Source organism: Paroedura picta, chromosome 5, assembly GCF_049243985.1.
Source record: "Paroedura picta isolate Pp20150507F chromosome 5, Ppicta_v3.0, whole genome shotgun sequence".
In the NCBI taxonomy this organism is placed as follows: Eukaryota; Metazoa; Chordata; class Lepidosauria; order Squamata; family Gekkonidae; genus Paroedura; species Paroedura picta.
Window position 1 is genome coordinate 62,812,436 of NC_135373.1, and position 17,576 is coordinate 62,830,011.

General features: G+C 40.6%; 1 protein-coding gene across 6 annotated transcripts in view; it reads right to left on the reverse strand.

The window, feature by feature from the left end:
* Positions 1-1,386: 1,386 nt before the first annotated feature.
* The window catches only part of BRD1 (bromodomain containing 1), a 45,017-nt gene continuing 28,827 nt past the window's right edge, over positions 1,387-17,576 (reverse strand). For 2 of the 6 annotated variants that reach the window (XM_077338261.1, XM_077338257.1), the window contains exons 9-13: positions 13,964-14,099; positions 13,483-13,631; positions 6,005-6,114; positions 5,561-5,715; positions 1,387-3,206 (exon numbers count right to left, since the gene is read on the reverse strand). In XM_077338261.1, the coding sequence (XP_077194376.1) occupies positions 3,023-3,206; positions 5,561-5,715; positions 6,005-6,114; positions 13,483-13,631; positions 13,964-14,099 (734 nt within the window). In that variant the 3' untranslated portion in view covers positions 1,387-3,022. The remainder of the gene's footprint in view (positions 3,207-5,560; positions 5,716-6,004; positions 6,115-13,482; positions 13,632-13,963; positions 14,100-17,576) is intronic. The other 4 variants (XM_077338262.1, XM_077338258.1, XM_077338259.1 and 1 more) reach the window with 3 other exon arrangements.

Genomic DNA, 17,576 nt, shown 5'->3' on the forward strand with positions numbered 1-17,576 from the left:
TCTGCAGGCTAATGAATATTTCTCTTCAAGTGTGATGCCACACAAAGATCTGTGAGACTTGTTGGATCTGCTGAAGCTTCTCGGCCTTTTGGCTAAGATCAAGTGCTGAAGCTTGACATGACAAGCCCACGGGTCATTAGGTCCTCTTGCCCTTTTACCCCACATTTAAAGTATTGCTTTCAGTACAGTGGATATAAACACTAGCTATGACAGAGATGCAGAAAGTTGTATGCAGTTAATGTAGGAACAAAGGTAAATGACAACATACTTTCAGCATAGTTCTCAGTAGGGAGCGCTACTAAATCTAAAAAAGGCAGCTTAGTTTGGGGCGGCCCATGAATTGAACCCCAAACGACCAAAATAGGATTCGCTCTTAAGGGGGCCAAAGACTATCCTGGAAAGGACTTCCCTTCCAACCTTTTTCCTGACTGTGACTTGCTAGGGCCAAGAGAAAGAAGGGCGTTGTCTGGGAAAGGACTTACTTTCTCCTTTCTCTTGGTCACGGCTTGTTGTGGCTGAAAGAGAGGGATTGCCAGCCACTTAAACCAAAGAGCTAACTGGTAGACCCACCAATCTGTTAGATTTAAATAGCTGGCCCTGAACAGCTGAGTCAAGCTGGGTAAATGTTCAGGAATGACACTTTCCTGACCAAGTTTATGCTGAATTTTGGATCATGAGTCAGTTTCGTGCCCATCCTAGTTTCATGACTATAAAAATGAAAAATATAAACTCATTTCTAATCAAGATCAACATCCACATTAGCCACAAAGCTCCTAAAAGCTTACTTAATATATGATCCAGTCAACCTACTAACTTTCATCATGATAAAAAAAAAATCAAATATGGAGGTGGCAAATACTATTAAGTCAATTTTAATTATGATCAACATAAGCTTTCAGGAGCTTCATGGCTAAAGTATCCAATCAACTATTTCAGTATCTTTGGCCTGATTATACCGGTCTTCTCCCGTGAACTTACAAAAGAGGCTCTGCAATAGCCATATTTATGTAAAGACTGCTGTATACAAAAATGCACAAACTGATTACTGCAACTTCTGTAATTTTCTTATTTGTTCCTGGAGATCACGAATGTTGCTTTATGACTCTAAGTTTCAAGTCAGTTTTACATTGGGTGCAAATCCAAATATTTGTTGTTAGTTGAGAAGTCATGTCTAACCCATCGCAACCCCATAGACAATGATCCTCCAGGACTTCCTGTCCTCTACCATTCCCTGGAAACTATCCAAATATAGTCTCATGTATAAGTCTTCATTAGTTCCTTCATATAAACTGTCCTGTTCAATGTCCATTCTAAAAACTGGAACTAGAAAGGGCCATTCGAGGCCTCAGGTAGACATTTTAAGGGGCTAAATGCATGACAAAAGTATCACTTGAGAAAGGAATTTTATTTCAAGCTTCTAAAGGGGGTATTACAAACCATAGATAATAAAAACATTAGAAACTATTCCAAAATTGGCTGTAGCTTTAAAATAAAAATCCAAGCAGGTTTTACAATGAAGAAAGCTATTCAATTAAATTGTTTAAAAAGATTTAAAATATTGGCTTTGCCATATTTTGCTAACCCATTATAAAAAACTTGGGCATAAATATTTCGTGCATTCATATGCATTATTTGGTGTTGCATATTATATACCTTGGTACAGTATTTAAGATATCACTGAAGAGTTCAATGCAGTGCACTTATAAATAATGTAGTCATTATAAATCACATTGAAAACATACCTTGCCATTTCATGTTACAAATTCAGTATTCCAGTGAACATAGAAATAAAATAGCTACAACAATCAATATTTTGACTTTATTTTTTAATATAAAAATGTTATTACTGCAAACCCACCCTACCATTTTCCTTCCCTAAATGTAATGCTTTTACTTCTTTGAAATAAAAATAAAGTACTAATTCTATATACATCACATGTACCATACAAAAATGTATCCAAAGTTTCTATTGCTACCAAAGTGTTCTAAAATTAAAAGTTACAGAAATCCCCTCATTGGAAACAAAGATTACAAGTTACAAAAGAAGTCAAAATTACACACAACCCATCAAATTATTTTATACAACCATTTCCAATACAGCTTTCCCCCCCAAAAGCAAATTGTCTTATGTGCCTGTATAAAAATGTATATCAATATACTTTCTCATTTATTTTTTCTTTATAAAGCAAATTAATACATTTTCTACAATAAATATAACACAAGGAGGCACATAAAATCTAGGGGAGATAGATGGAATATGGTTTGCAAGAAATAATATACCCATAGGCTTTAAGCCAATTTTGCGTAAAACACAAAAGAATTTCTAAAGTGATATTTTGGGGAACAATGGAGTGTTTTTTGGTGATTTTTCAAGTGACATACAGAGCATAATTTTTCTTCCATCATCTTTCGCACAAAGTACTCTGCAAAATAATGCTGTTTACTCTCTTAAAATACACATTTGTTGTTATAAATTTACACCTTAACTATGGAGTACTTTGTGCAAAGATTTATGCAAAAACCAAACATTCAGAGGTCTTGTTAAAAAGCTACAGATCTCAAAAAAAATTATACATAAGCAGCACCATATCATATGATTTAGGCAAACTTATTTCATGTTATTTTAATTCTCAGCACCCTAAGCTGGAAGGTGGTGCTAAAGATTTATTCCTCAAAATGCAGAAAGAAACATAACTATTTATCCTTTCCCAGTCAAACAAAGAAATAAAAAGCTACCTGTAAAATCAGAATAAGTTAAGAGATGAATATACATATATGTACATTTTATGAACACTATGAACAAGTTATTTTAGTGGGAAATCCTCTCAACGGCAACGCAATAAAAATCAGTATGGCAATGGTGATTCTGAAGAACTGCTCAACCAGTTAAGTTGGTAGAACTCTGCCACTGGATCAGTGATTACAAATTTGTATATTCGGTACATTCTTGGAGACAGAGGTTAGCCTGTAGGTTTCTATACAAGATGGGGGTGGGGGATATTTCTTGTGCCTTCGTTGTGCCCTAGTCAATATCACTGAAGTCACTGACAGGTTCACCATGAACTCTACTTAGATGGTTCATAGCACGATCAAAAGCAACTCTTACAGCTTTACGAATACTTGAATTCCGACCTTCCATCATTTTTAGCTTGTCTATCGTTTCATCAATCCCAAGTGGAATCATTTTTGATTTTGGAAGCCATTGCCTATAATTGACAAAGTAAATTAATAATTATGCAGTATTTTAGAACCCTGAGCAGAGTATGTAATGTGCAAAATTTATTTTTAACAATCTCTATTGTTTTCCATTTTAAAACATTCAAGACAGTTTAAAATAGAATAGAAATACACATAAAACAATGAGAAACTGCATACAAGTATCTGCTGAAAACATAAAGGTTATAACGAAGCATCTGCTGCCTAAATCTGTGCAATCCAGCAGGGCTTCAACAGGTGGAACATTTCACACCGAGTATTATAACAAAATAGTCCCTTCTTTGTGCACTTAGCCCTTTTCCCTGTGTAAACGAAACAATCTTGCCTATAGTTCAAGAAGCAGAGCTACTCAGTCCTTCATTAAGTCACTGTTAGTAGCCTGGAAGCAAACAAGCAGCTAATACAGCCAAAGCAAGGCCTTAAGCAATTGCTCCTTTATTTATCAATGATGACTAGAAGCCAGGCAATAGGGTTCTGTACCAGCTATAACTTTTGAAGAGTTTTTGAATCAAAATCTCACATACACATCACTCCCCAGCATTTGATTCACAAGGCTTATCAATGATTATAATGACATAAATGGTTATAAGCAGGCTTGTGCACTTCGGCCGCTTAACCCAGACGTGGCCAGCGCCATGGTGTAGCAGGTGGGGGGTGGGGGAGGGACGGCACTAGCGCACCAGTCACACACACGCACAGGCACCAACTGGTATAATCATAGAATCATAGAGTAGGAAGGGGCCATACAGGCCATCTAGTCCAGTCCTAAGCATCCTAAAGCATCCAAGAAAAGTGTGTATCCAACCTTTGCTTGAAGACTGCCAGAGAGGGGGAGCTCACCACCTCCTTAGGCAGCCTATTCCACTGCTGAACTAGTCTGACTGTGAAAAAAATTTTCCTGGTAAAAAACACCGACACCGGCGCCGCACCTCTCCCCTGTGCCACGGTGCTGGCTGCTTCAGGTGCGAACGGCTGCTTTGGTGGCCGAAGTGCACAATTATAGTCATAAGATCCTTGCTCAACAGAGACAGAGTCAGATGTAATGAACAAAAGGACCTACAGAACCAGTTCTATCAGGGAAACTGTGATACAATCCAGATTATACAACAATACCTACCATGTATTGCATGAACTGCCTACCATATTATACCAAAATATACAGTGTCAATTTATTAGCTAAAACAAAAAAAAATAAGAAGCACACTTGCTGGCAGTTCCTTTTATATATTGCTTAGTAATTTTGGCTATTTTCATTTCCTTTCATTTAGCAGCTGGGTATTTTTCTGCAGGGATCACTACACAAAATTACAATTAAAATCCTCAACAATAAAAACCTGTATGCCTGATGTGCAAAGAGATAGAGAAATTTGCTTTTCATTAACTGGGACATTTGTGCTCTTTGTCATTTGCTTTATTTGGAATCCAGCAAGGGTGCACAAACCTTAGTTATATATTCCAGAAATATATTTATATCTAATTTTGAGAAATGGCCACAGAATGTGGACTGAAAAATTCATATAATGGGGGCAATGTATGGAGGATTTTCTGCACAGCAAATATTCTGAAGTCCCCACCCAAAAGAAAATCACAACAAATGCCAGCCAAGAACTTGAAAAGTCTCACAAGATAAATTTTGGTGGGGTTGTCTAGCAACTGAAGGGATGGAGATTTGATAATCCTGGCATGACTACAAATTTGGAGGAAAGTGGCAGCAGCAGGGAATGGGTGCAATCTCACTGCATTACAGATCTTTTTATATCCTCAGCTTTTCAGATCTAATTCTTGTTAAAGAACAAATTTGGACATGACAAATACTTTAATATGTTGGCTTCAGTGTAGACCTGGACTTTCAGTATGAGCACAAACTCTCAAACAAGATTATGTACTTATGGATGATATATCAATTCTGTATCTCTGCTGCTGTCATCAAATAGCATGCAGTTCTGCTCAGTTTGGTGTAGTGGTTATGAGTGCGGACTTCTAAACTGGCAAGCCGGGTTCGATTCTGCACTCCCCCACATGTAGCCAGCTGGGTGACCTTGGGCTTGCCACAGCACTGATAGAACTGTTCTGACCAAGCAGTGATATCAGGGCTCTCTCAGCCTCACCCATCTGACAGGGTGTCTGTTGCAGGGAGAGGAAAGGGAAGGTGACTGTAAGCCGCTTTGAGACCCCTTCGGGTAGAGAAAAATTGTCTTCTTTTTCTTCTTCTACATTTTGTCCGGGTGCACCTCTAAACATGGTATGGAACTGTAAAACTTAGTTCCTTACATTCTCCACCACCTCTTACTGAAATCCTGATAATGGTTATACTTAAAGTAGATTCAAGGGAAAAGATACATACCAGCTTCTTTTATTGTCAAAAAACAAAACCAAGAAAAGCTTCTCATCAGATTTGGTCTGCATTTGTTCTCCAATTTTCAACACCTCAAGGGGTGGCACAGGTATTGTAACACCATTGTGATGACCAGCAACACGAGGCATTTTAGGATCAATTATCTATAAAATATTTTTAAAAACTCATATTCTTAAGAATTCATTTTACAAATAAACCTAAATACATATCCGAACCCGAAAAATACCCGAAAAATGGTTTTATTTATTTATTTTACTACACACCGCTATATATTGAGAGGGATACTTCTAACATTGGAAACATAGGGCATATTTGGAGTTACCATCTACTGGGGGGGGGGAAGGCATGCAATTGTAATAAGTAGGTGCAAGTTTATATTCAGCGCTAGAAAAGATCTATTTTAAAAATTTTACTCATGCACTGATTACTCACCAGTGCTGGATATGAAGGATATCCACTGCATTTGGCCCACACAACTTTTAGAGGCTCAAGAACAGAATTAGAAGTATCAGTTGAAATCCACATGCTGCTGTGTCCAACTTCTAAAATGAATGCACAAGTTATTTTAGAACTTAATTACATAGACTAATTCAAACTAATACATTTGCAGCATGGTAGCCTCTCAAAATGCAAATTATGTAGGTACCAGCCTGAATGAAGCACATTATATATTATTTGGACAAATATATTCAGCTCATTTATCTTTCTCCCCTACACACACATACTTTATACAGAATTAAAATAATCCTAACCTTTTCTGAACTGCTTCATGCAATACTTCCATGCAAATAAGGCCTTATTCATACTGCAGATATATCATGTTGTAATTCTACCACTTATTAACTATTACACTTATACTAAAAAGGGTCACAGACATATGAGCTGAAGAAATGTTATGTCTCTGCCGTTTTCAGATTATTAATGGAGATTCCCAATAACTAGCAATTTTACAGTTCTGTTTTCCCAACACCTATATCCTTTAGTTTGTCAATTTCCCAACATTTATATCCTTCAGTTTGTCAATTCATCAGATTGTTAATCTTGGTGAAAACAGGAAGCATCCCAACACCGCCCGCGGTACTGCGGGTGCCGCGGACTAAATAATACGGTAAGGGGTTCTGGGGCGGGATATATCCGGGATGAGGAAGGGTCTGGATTGGACCCATCCTCCAGATAGACAATCGGAGGGACCAATCGGTAGGCGCTTTGCGCCTGCCGATTGGTTCCTCCGATTCCCAGCCCCAGCAACTGTGAGCCGCGCACAGCGCGGCTCGCAGTTGCTCCTTTGCCGGCGGCTTGACGCATCGGAGGCGCTTTGTGCCTCCGATGTGTCAGGCTGCCCGCAAGGGAGCCCCTGGCAGTCGCGCGGAGCGCGGCTGCCGGGGGCTCCCTGCCCAGCGGCCTGACGCGTCGAGAGGTGCAAAGCGCCTCTCGCCGAGTCAGGCTGCCGTCCGAGGGAGCCGCCGCTGCCAGACCGCCGCCCGGGGAAGGCCCCACCGCCCGAGGGAGCCCCCGCTGACAGCCCGCCGCCACAGAGCACCCACAAGACTGCAAGTACCTAGCGCCCGCTGTATTGGTCATACAGCGGGCTTGATTACTAGTTTATTATATTACCAGGAATATTATAAATTGCTTCATAAACTATAGACAAGTTGTGCTGAAATAATCACTGTATTCCATTCCCTAAGAAAGAGTTCATGAAAGTGTATTCTAGAAGACTATTCATGCTCAATTTGTGTTTTTAATTGACCTCATCACTATTATTTTACTGGCTATGTTCTAGCCAATGCAGTGAGCATGGAAGCAACACCCTGTCAATACAAGACTCACAATTTATACTAGCTATGAAGAGTGACAGACTAGGAATCACATATAAGGGAAAAGATAGGTTTGGAAAATATGCTATACTTAATGTTGAAATGTATAAAAAATTTACTTGGAAATAAGAGTAGCTTGATGGGAGAAGGTGACACACGAGGGGGGGGGGAGTAGCATACTAAAGAACCAATAGGAAAAAGATGCAAACAAAAGTTGAAGGAGGCAACTGGCAGAGCTCTGAATATCTTCTACTTTCTTGTGGGCCTCTTTGATAGCTTTCTGATGTTTTGAATACTGGTTGTGTGGAGTACCCCTTTGATGAATATATACATGGGCATTGGACAAGGGTACCAAGGTTGCTGCCAAACACAGGACCGGGTCCCAAACCTCCTCCATCCTCAAAACTAAAAAGGACTCTCAACACTATATGTGGCCATGGAGTCCAAGGCTTGGACTGTAGCTGAGCTTCAGGGGCCAAATTGTTTTCCCATAATGCTACTTTCGATCCAGTAGCCCTCTCATGTAAGGCCCCTAGAGATGAACTGCCCACAAGAATTGCATGTACCAATGTATGAGATTCACCCAAGCATAATGGGCACAGAGAGTGATTGTCCATTTGTACCATTCTGGTACCAAACTTAGTACACTTTTTGAACAGGTCTGTGGCCCCAAAAACAGAGAATTTGATGAGAAACTAATTGACCATAAAGTATCCCTTTACATTCAAATGTTTAAGCATAGTGGCCAAATTCAACCACAGCAAACGGAGGTAACAGAAAACCACAGGTTCAAAAAGGCATTTCAGCAATGGAAAACAAACCAATTTTGGAATTGGTTGATAAAGTCTCAATAAATCTTGGAAAACCCTGTGTAATCACTGACCAAGAATAAACAGAAGAACCTGCAACAACAGGGCAATGCATAGAAGTAACCAAGAGATTCACACACTAGAATATTGCAAGACCCTAGTCATATAAGCACAGCACATTTTGCAGTACCTACGCCTCTTGAGTGACCTGGTCACACACTTTGGGATAAACTGGACAAATGAAAGAGTCCAGATGAATGCTGGAAACATACAAACAGAAGCATTTTTACTCTTAAGTATTAATACATCTCACTAACATTTTCCTGGAATTCAGACAAATACAGATATGGTAGAGAAATAATACGGCAGATTCAACATGATGACTCTGTTTCATGACATTTGGGGCATTGAGACCCGTTTCTGAGACAAATGCAATTTACTCTAGGATAGTGTCTAGAGCAAAACACCTTCCTCGCTTCATCTTGACTGCTCTTACTGCTTTTAAAGTTTTTTCTTTTGGTCACATATTTATCCTTTAGTAAGCAGCTCTAACATTTCGCAGAGCCACTGTGAGAGGACTGGTGTCCAAGACTCACGTCCGGGTGTCTGGACACCGCTTCCACCTGCATGGGGCCAATCTAGGTTCGGCCAGCAAAGCTGGGCGCACCCGGATTAGGATGGACCTTGGAGCGTCTGCCCCCAGAAGCTGGCCCCTGGAGTGTCCGCCCAATGCTCCCCAGCCACCAAGGATGCTGCTCTCGCAGTGCCCTGCCCAGCTCGCCACTTGAGCCGGCCGACAGCTTGCACGGCAGGCCGGCCAGCTGCAGGGATGTTGCCCATGCTGCCACCAGCTCACAAAGATAGGGTGGCACTGTTGTCACTGGGGGAGGGGGGCGCTAGCACCCATTGCATTCCTCGGTGGAACAAGCTTTCAGGCTAGTTATGCCCTCCCCCCGCCAGTGCCCTCACAGCATGGGTGTCCTTTCGGGGCGGAAAGCCCTGTTGCTGGCTCCATGAGGCAGCAATATGGCTCTGCACCCTGAAGGAATGCTGCCACTGAGGGAGCCGGGGGGGGGGGGGGTCAGGCGTCCCTTCGGGTCGCAATGTCATCGCCCCCTTGAGGAGCCCACAACAGAGCTTTGCGGCCCAAAGGGACACCTGCCCCCCAAGCTTAGTGGTAGCGTCCGTTTGAGGCGCTAAGCCCTGTTGCCACTTCTGCAAGGCGGCACCAGGGCTTTGCACCAAAAGGGATACTGGAAAGCCTCCCCCCCAGCGTCCCTTTGGCCCTCAGCATCCCTTTGGCCTGTATGGAGGCTGCAGCGCCGCTGCTAGCAGGCAAGGAGGGAGGGTGGGAGCTGGAGGGAGAGGGCCAAGCAGGGAGTGGCCAGTTTTGCTGGCTGCACCCTGGTTGACATTTCATCTCGGCCAGCCAGGACACTCTCCACCCCCAGGGCTGTTTTACAAATATCAAGAGGGAACAATGGATAAAGATTTGTGTTGCCATTAGTTACAAGATGGTCGAGTATTGCTAATTGTTATTTCCTTATACATTAGTTACCATGCATCTGTAGTAGGTGAAAGGGTGTCTAAATGTGTGTGTATAGGAGTTGAACATTTTGAATGTCTGCTGCTTTATACTGACATTTATTGGCTATCAAAAGGGAATTGAGATTTTTACAACCTTTTAGATATCGTTGTGGAATTTTTTTGAAGACAAGAATGCTCTGCTCAGTGATGAACTGAAACAGATTAGCCATCACATTGTGTATTTATTAGAAGTACTTGCAAAATTCAATGAAATGAATGCAGTTGCAAGGAAATTATGCCAATCTTATTAAGGCCAATTCTATTAAAATGCAATACAAGCTGTATTGAGCTATACCAATTTCTGAGCATGTCTTAGCTAGAAATAATGGAATACCAGATGATGAAGCTTTTGGTGAGCTACAAAATGACAATGAGTTGAAGCCAATGTTTAAGAAATCATACCAAGAGTTCACTATTCTGTGCTATGGACAGTGACTAAGAAGCTTTTTGTTGCATTTCCAATGTACTTGTGGAACATGATTTAGTATGGTGTTCCAACTTGTCTCCAAGCAAAAAAATTTACTCCAGATTACTGAACATAGTGACTCTGCTCAGTGACTCTAAACCAGACACTGGAAAACTGGTATCACTTCATAAAGCTGATACACTGCATTCGGAATTTAATGAAAACTGAAGTAGTTACTAAATGTGGTATTTGTGATTCTTCATTGGATTAAGTTCATCAATTGTTGAATAAGATTCAGGTGGGTGGTCATGTTGGTCTGAGTTAGCAGAACAAAGTTTAAGTCCGATGGCACCCTTAAGACCAACAAGGTTTTATTCAAGATGCAAGTTTTCACATGCATGCTCACTTCTTCAGACAAATGAAATGGAAATCGCTAGACTAGATATAGAATGAAAGAGAAGACTAGCAGTAAATTAGCATCATGAAAATATCCAACAAATATGCAGTATAATGAAAATGTTTAGTGGATTCAAGAGCCTTGCTAGAGTAACAAGCTGAATTTATAAAGTTATCAGTCCTTTGAGTTGAACTCCAGTTCAAAAACAGTAGATGGAATAAAAAATATAAAGATTATGGCAGATGCATTCCCAGTTATAGAGCAGAGTAATTAAAACAGACCTGTTACTAGCCCTATCTGTCTCTGCTCAAACATTGTTGAATAAATTAAGCTTAAAAGTTTCAATTGTATTTTAAACAAATGTGCAATGATTTGTTAGTCTTTTGAAATTTACTATTATGTTCTTTAGCCCGTTGTGCAAACCACTGAATAATATTTTTTATATGGTAATGGGCATGGGATGGGTTCATGGAACCAAGGGTGCAATGGCTCCAAAAAGTTTGGGAATCACTGATCTAAAGCATTAGCCAAAGTGTGATCATTCCAGGGAAGATGGTTTAATAGAGGTTTTCATCTACTTTCAGAGTTAGTGTGGATCTTTTGCTTATTTTTGAATAAAGTCACCTTCACAACAGAATTGGTGGTAGACTGTGTAACTAAAAAAAGATATGTCTGTTATACCATGTACATGCTCTTGAGATACTTAGTAGAGGTTGGAGAAGAGGATTTAATCTATGCAACTGATAACAGGAGGGTAGGCAGCATGGACATAGCCACATGGGCATGTGCTTTAGTTCCTGGTGAGCAAGTGTTTATCAAAAGAAAAATGCTGGTAAAGGCATCTCATATCAGAAATGGAAGCTAAGGCTTTGATGGTCATGAATGTGGGGCTGAAGAGAACATTAAGTAGAAGAGGCTCTTCAGTCCTGAACTGATAAAGAGTGTGGCTCATGCTATGAAGTAAAAGCTCAGTCCAGAAACAGATCAATGGATTAAGATTAGGGTTGTGCTGCCTCGTCTTTGGGAGACACCACCGCGGTCACCTTGGAGATCTCCAAGGTGGCGTTTTGGAGACCAGGGCCATGGAGCTGAGCTGAGGAGATCAGGAGTCGCGGCAGCGGCAACAGCTCTCTTGCCTGGCCGTCGGGGGGGGGGGCATGAACAGGGTGTGCACGTGCATCACCAGGCCCAGGACCACTGTTGGGTGGATCGAAGCACACCAGCCACATGCTGGAGTGGAGTTCAGCTGCTGGGTGAGCCATGAGGGGGACGAGGGAGCGGAGGGGGCAGGCAGACGCATTGTCGACCTCCTCCTTTGGGGGGAGGAAAGGCCGTCCCTGACTTTCGTTGTGTCGGAAGCACCTCAGAATATCCCAAAGCGTTCTGAGGTGGCCAGAGGTACCCTGAAGCGCAAGTCAGAACAGCTGCCAAGGATCCATCTGGCTATGGGGTTTGGTGCTTCGGACTGCCTCGGGGTGATCTGTCTTCAAAGCAGCTGTGCTTCGGAGGTTTTTCAGCCAAGGCAGCCTGAAGTGCTCATCCTTAATTATGATCTATTGGGTATCACAAGGGACAGAATGATGGATGTAGCAGCAAAATGGTGAAATTCAGAATGTATCATCAGCAGATACAATTCCAGAGTTCTGAAGGTGGGTCAGTTACAGGAGGCTCAATGTCTGTTTCTCGCGCAAAAAAACAGATTACAGAGGGAATCGGTTTATGACTGAAGGCAACTGTAGTAAGAACACTCTCTTGAGATCAACCCTGGAGGCCACTGATATTACAAGCAGTAGAGTGCTCACTGAACTGTCCTCAATGTGGTCTTCAGGGAGCAAGTCCACATACTGAACCTCCAGAGATTTCCTAACATTAACTGGCAACCACAAAGTACTTTGCAACGTTTTCAAAATGCAGAGACTATTGAGAACTGCTCAAGTGCTACACACAGGGGTAGTGTTATAGCTACTGTATTATTGCCCTTACCTTTATTCATCTCAATGGACAGGAGCTCAGTCAGGCCGCCGCCCGAGGGAGCCCCCGGCAGTCGCGCAGAGCGCGGCTGCCGGGGGCTCCCTGCCCGCCAAATTACTGCCAACCGGGGGAGGCCCCGCCGCCCGACGGACCCCCCACCAATCGGTAAGTGCCTAGCGCCCGCTGTATTACTCATACAACGAGTTTGATTACTAGTGCCATAATAAATCAAGATTCACACAAATGGTTGGATTCAATATCTCTGTTCTCATATAGGTTTTTCAAGTGGATGGAAACTTCTTATGTTGCAAGATAGTTTCAGGTAGGTAGCTGTTAGTCTATACTGCCAAAACAAAACTGGAGACTAGTAACACCAGAGACTAATAATTTTCTCCCAAGATATAAGCTTTCATGAACCAAAAATTCAAGTTCAATAGATTTGTCTAATGAAATAAACTTTGTGTCACAAATGCTTATGCCCTGTAAGATTCTGCTGATCCTTAAAATGTTATAGAACTAAATTAATGCTGCTAGAAACTTTTGCACCAGTAAAAAGTCCTAATGGAATGGAGTCATTTATCCCACATAATTAATCCAATCTATTTTTCTTTCTCTAAACAGCCCAGGGCTCCCCCTTCTCCCATTTTATTTTAACAACAACCTGTGAGCTAAATTAGGCTGAGAAAAATGATCATCCAGTGATTTTTCAGTAAATTTGAAATTAAGATTGTCAGATCTTACACAGACATTCTAATCACACTGGTTTTCATAGGGCAGAGGCTTCCGTTTAGCTGGGCACTAGGTTGCACCTGCCCTTGGAAGATACAATTCTTTTGGTTCCAAAGAACACGCAAAAAGCCCTTGAAATTGTCAACTCTGGATTTTATGTGTTTATCCTGTGTGTTGATAAAAGTGTCAGTTACCAGCTGCAATTCTCGCCGCTTTTGCGTAGTTTCCATTTTCAATGCATGATATCAACTCACTTCTGTCTTCTAACGTGTGTCTTCGTATAAGCGCTGGTTTGCCTTTTCCACATTTTGGCAGGCTAAAACTACAAGCATTTGAAGAGTTACTAGAAAAATAATATGGATCATTATTTTTGATTGCAGATAAATAATATTTTAGTTCTTCATGGAAGGTTACAAAAATGACAATTTAACTATCAGATTTCACATGGTTACTGGTGATTTTTAGTTGGGCTGTTTGTCTATCTTCTGTATATGCCAGCCTGAATGGATGAAGAAATAGTGTCAGTATCCATTCTGCAGTTAACAAATGAAGGTGGATTTTTTTTTTTAGATTTGTAGATGCTCATTTAATTTAGACATTTCACTCCAGTTTTAGCCAGCATATTCAGTGTTTCAGTTTAGATTTTTACTTAGACTAAAAATAACACACTTTTACCTTGAGTTACACAAAAGACTATTACTTGAAGATATACTAGATTCAGATGCACAACGGCGACGAGGTTCTACTTTTCTTCCTGGTGTGTCATCTAACTCTGAGTCTTTACTGCCATCTCCAAAACCATTTGAAAGGCCTGCCCAGTTAAGAGAGAAATAGATATGATTTGGAAGTGAATGATATTTTCACACGCTGTTCAATATACACAGAGCGTCTTAATACAACTGAAACACACATAAGAGAGACTATTAAGAAAAAACATACAGTACATTTAGAACAAAATCTGATAGAACTTACAAAATCAACTAAAATCTCATGCAAGCAAATATTATGCCTTTGAAAACTTTCCTGCTACAACTGCAACAGTATAATTATATAGCATGAAAACTATGAAAATTGTGACACTGCACATTCTACAGAACAGTTGTCAGAACAAAATGAAAAGATGATGCCCTCAACATCTCAGCCTTTACGTAAATAATCATCCCAAGAGATAAAAGGGCACACTGTGTCCATTAGAGCACCAGAGGTTTATGAAGCCATAAATAGGGCTGCACATAAGTCAATGAGCCTCCATTATTGAACAAATCCAACTTACAGTAATATTGACTGGACTACATTTTAAACTTGATATTTTTGTTCTAAAATTTAGAAGGAAACATTTTTGACCAGAGTTCAACTATTGACCAATCAAGACTGCTGATATATTGTCACTGCAGGTCATCAGTACTGCTGTACATATGAACCTGAATGAATACTTTTCCACTTTTTTCCGTTTCAGAAATGGTGAATAGTGGAAGCACATGGAAGTTATGTATCTTTGAGTATCTTAAATAGGATCCCGACCCCAGGGAAGCACGCCTAGCCCCAAGGAAGCACGCCTAGCCTCAACCAGGGCCAGGGCCTTTTTGGTCCTGGCCCCTACCCAGTGGAACGAGCTCCCGGGTAAGCTGCGGGCCCTGCGGGATCTTTCAGTGTTCCGCCAGGTCTATGGATGAGGCTGGGGCTGGCGAGGTAGACCAACGCGCCCCCCCCCTGGAGTTTGAGTAGTACATCATCAGACCTCCTTCTCCACCCTACTAGTAGTGGGGGTTGGGAGTGAGTTTTCCGCCATGTTGGGGTTTTTTTTAATGACTTTTAGTGAGGATTTTATAAGAAGCTGTAACCCTCCACGAACCGGCCAGGGAGTGGCAAGGAATAAATCGAAAAATAAAAAAAATAAAATAAATGTATCATTTCTAAAAAACTAAGCTTGTTGTGAGAAATACCAGTCAGCATAAGGCTAATCAAGCTATATTAAGGTCATAATGGCCAACCCGAGCTACCAATAGTCTATAAATCAGTGGCAGTAAAGTCCAGAGAAACCAATTCTAGAACTACATAAGATACACATGAATCCTAGGAAAGACCTGACTTCTCCCTGTGGTTCTCAACCTGGGGGGTCAGGACCCCTTTGGGTGTTGAACGACCCTTTCACAGGAGTCAAAGTAGGGCAAGCAGCTTGGCCAGTGGGGGACATCATCTACACAACAGCCTTGCAGGGTAGATCAAATTGAGCATTTGTCTGTCTGGAGCAACGGAAAAGTGCGGGATCAGTATAGTGGGACAAGAGGCAGAACTGAGAAACCCCAGGGAAAAAACAATTTATATACAATCATGAACAATGGATCTTCACACCATTGGTCCGTTTCGGTTTAATTTCTGTGAAAGAACACTTGCATAATTTTATGGTTGGGGGGTCACCACAACATGAGGAACTGTATTAAAGGGTCGTGGCATTAGGAATTTTGAGAACCACTGCCCTATACCCAAATATTCTGGTGTCAGGAAAGATATTCATACAGCATGGAAAAATAAAGTGCCCTATTAAATAAAGTATATACAGTTGTGGACAGCAGACACTGGAGTATACTTAGGCATCAGAAAACTATGACAAAGAAAGCTGTAATAAATAGTTTGAGATCTATTAATAATGCAAACGTCTATTTTAAAAATGTACAAATCAGAAGCAGCATGGAGATTTCAAATTTCACAGTTGTGCATATGACCATCATGGGAAGATAATGCCAAAGCAAAATGATTCCATGACTCAGAAGAGCAAACAGACATTTTAGTGAAAAGCTGTTATTGGACATTAGCAATTAAAGGACTAAAACCTTCTGCAAATAAACATTCCTTGCCAAACAGACATGACATTTAAAATAATTAACCATTACATAGCTAACACAATCACAATAAAATAAGTTAGTGATTTTATCCATAACTCAACATGTGCACATGTGTTGGGAGTTGGTAAAGGAGGAGGTCAGGCACTACAATTTCTAGGAGGCTAGGGAAACAATTGCTTTGGTTGTCTGATCTTTAGTGATCAGTTTGTTATCTCCTGAATGTCTTTGTTAACTGCACAGCAGAAACTGTAGTATTTCAAAACAAAGCAAAACTTTTATGCAGATTTCATTTAAGCGCATACCAGGCTGAAGTTTCATTTGTTATATTTCCCCAGTACTCCAAGCCTTAACAGATCATTGGAGATGCAGAAATATATGTACAAACAGTAAAAATACACAAAAATGAAAACCAAACTGTAAGCAATAAGCAGTGATCATAAAGTTCAATTTAACACTGTCTACAGAACTTTTATCAACATAGTGATTCACAAGAGAAGACAGGGAATGGTGAACGGAAGAGCTTAAGAACTACCAACATTCAGGGCAACTTTATGACGTTCAGAAATTGTGCTGTTGAGGACAAGGGGCATCCACGAAACTACCTCAACTTGTTCCACGTTTTGGCACAAAGATAAATTGTCCCAAAGCCCTAAAAATAGTTTGCCCTCTATTTTCAAAGACCCATTAACGTTCTGTTTCTGTGTTTCTTTCTAGTACAATCATGTAAACTACCATAATGTCCAAACCAGCACCCTATGATTCATACTTTCCTGACAACCCAAAAATCAGGAACCATAGCTGGAGGAGACACATCAACCACAGTTTGTCAATTTAAGCCTTCAAAGCGGTCTAGGGTTGTGCTCAAAAGCTACCTGAAAGGCAAGTCATATAGAAAGAAACAAAGGAGAAAATCATATAGTAACCCCAAACCTACACAGCATTGGTTTTTAGAGGACTTTTTAAATCAAGCCTCTAAAATAGAAATGGTAACTTGCCTATTAATGAATGTGTCCTGCACAACAACCTTACATTATTATATGTAAATAACACAAGAACAAGGAGATCTGGGGTTTTATGAAATTGCTCTCACACATCCTTTCATCCCAGCATGCTAATTTGTTATTTTTGCTTATGTGGCAAGACACATTTTGTCATTATAATCAAGCCACTTTTTTTCTCTTTTGGGATTCAAAAGAGAAACTGTGACATGAAATATAATTTTCCTGTTCTGATGTAACAGAAAACTATGGCTTTCCACAAAAGTGGCTGTGCGTAGGGGGAGACTATGAAACCAACAATTCCTCTAGGTAAGTAATATATGCATAAATTAATGAGTAGTTTTCACAATTAATGTATTCTAGATTTTGCTGAAACAAAAATCCATGATCTTGTTAGTTTTCATATGAAACAGACTTGAAATGCCAGTGGGGTACAGCAGTATTTCT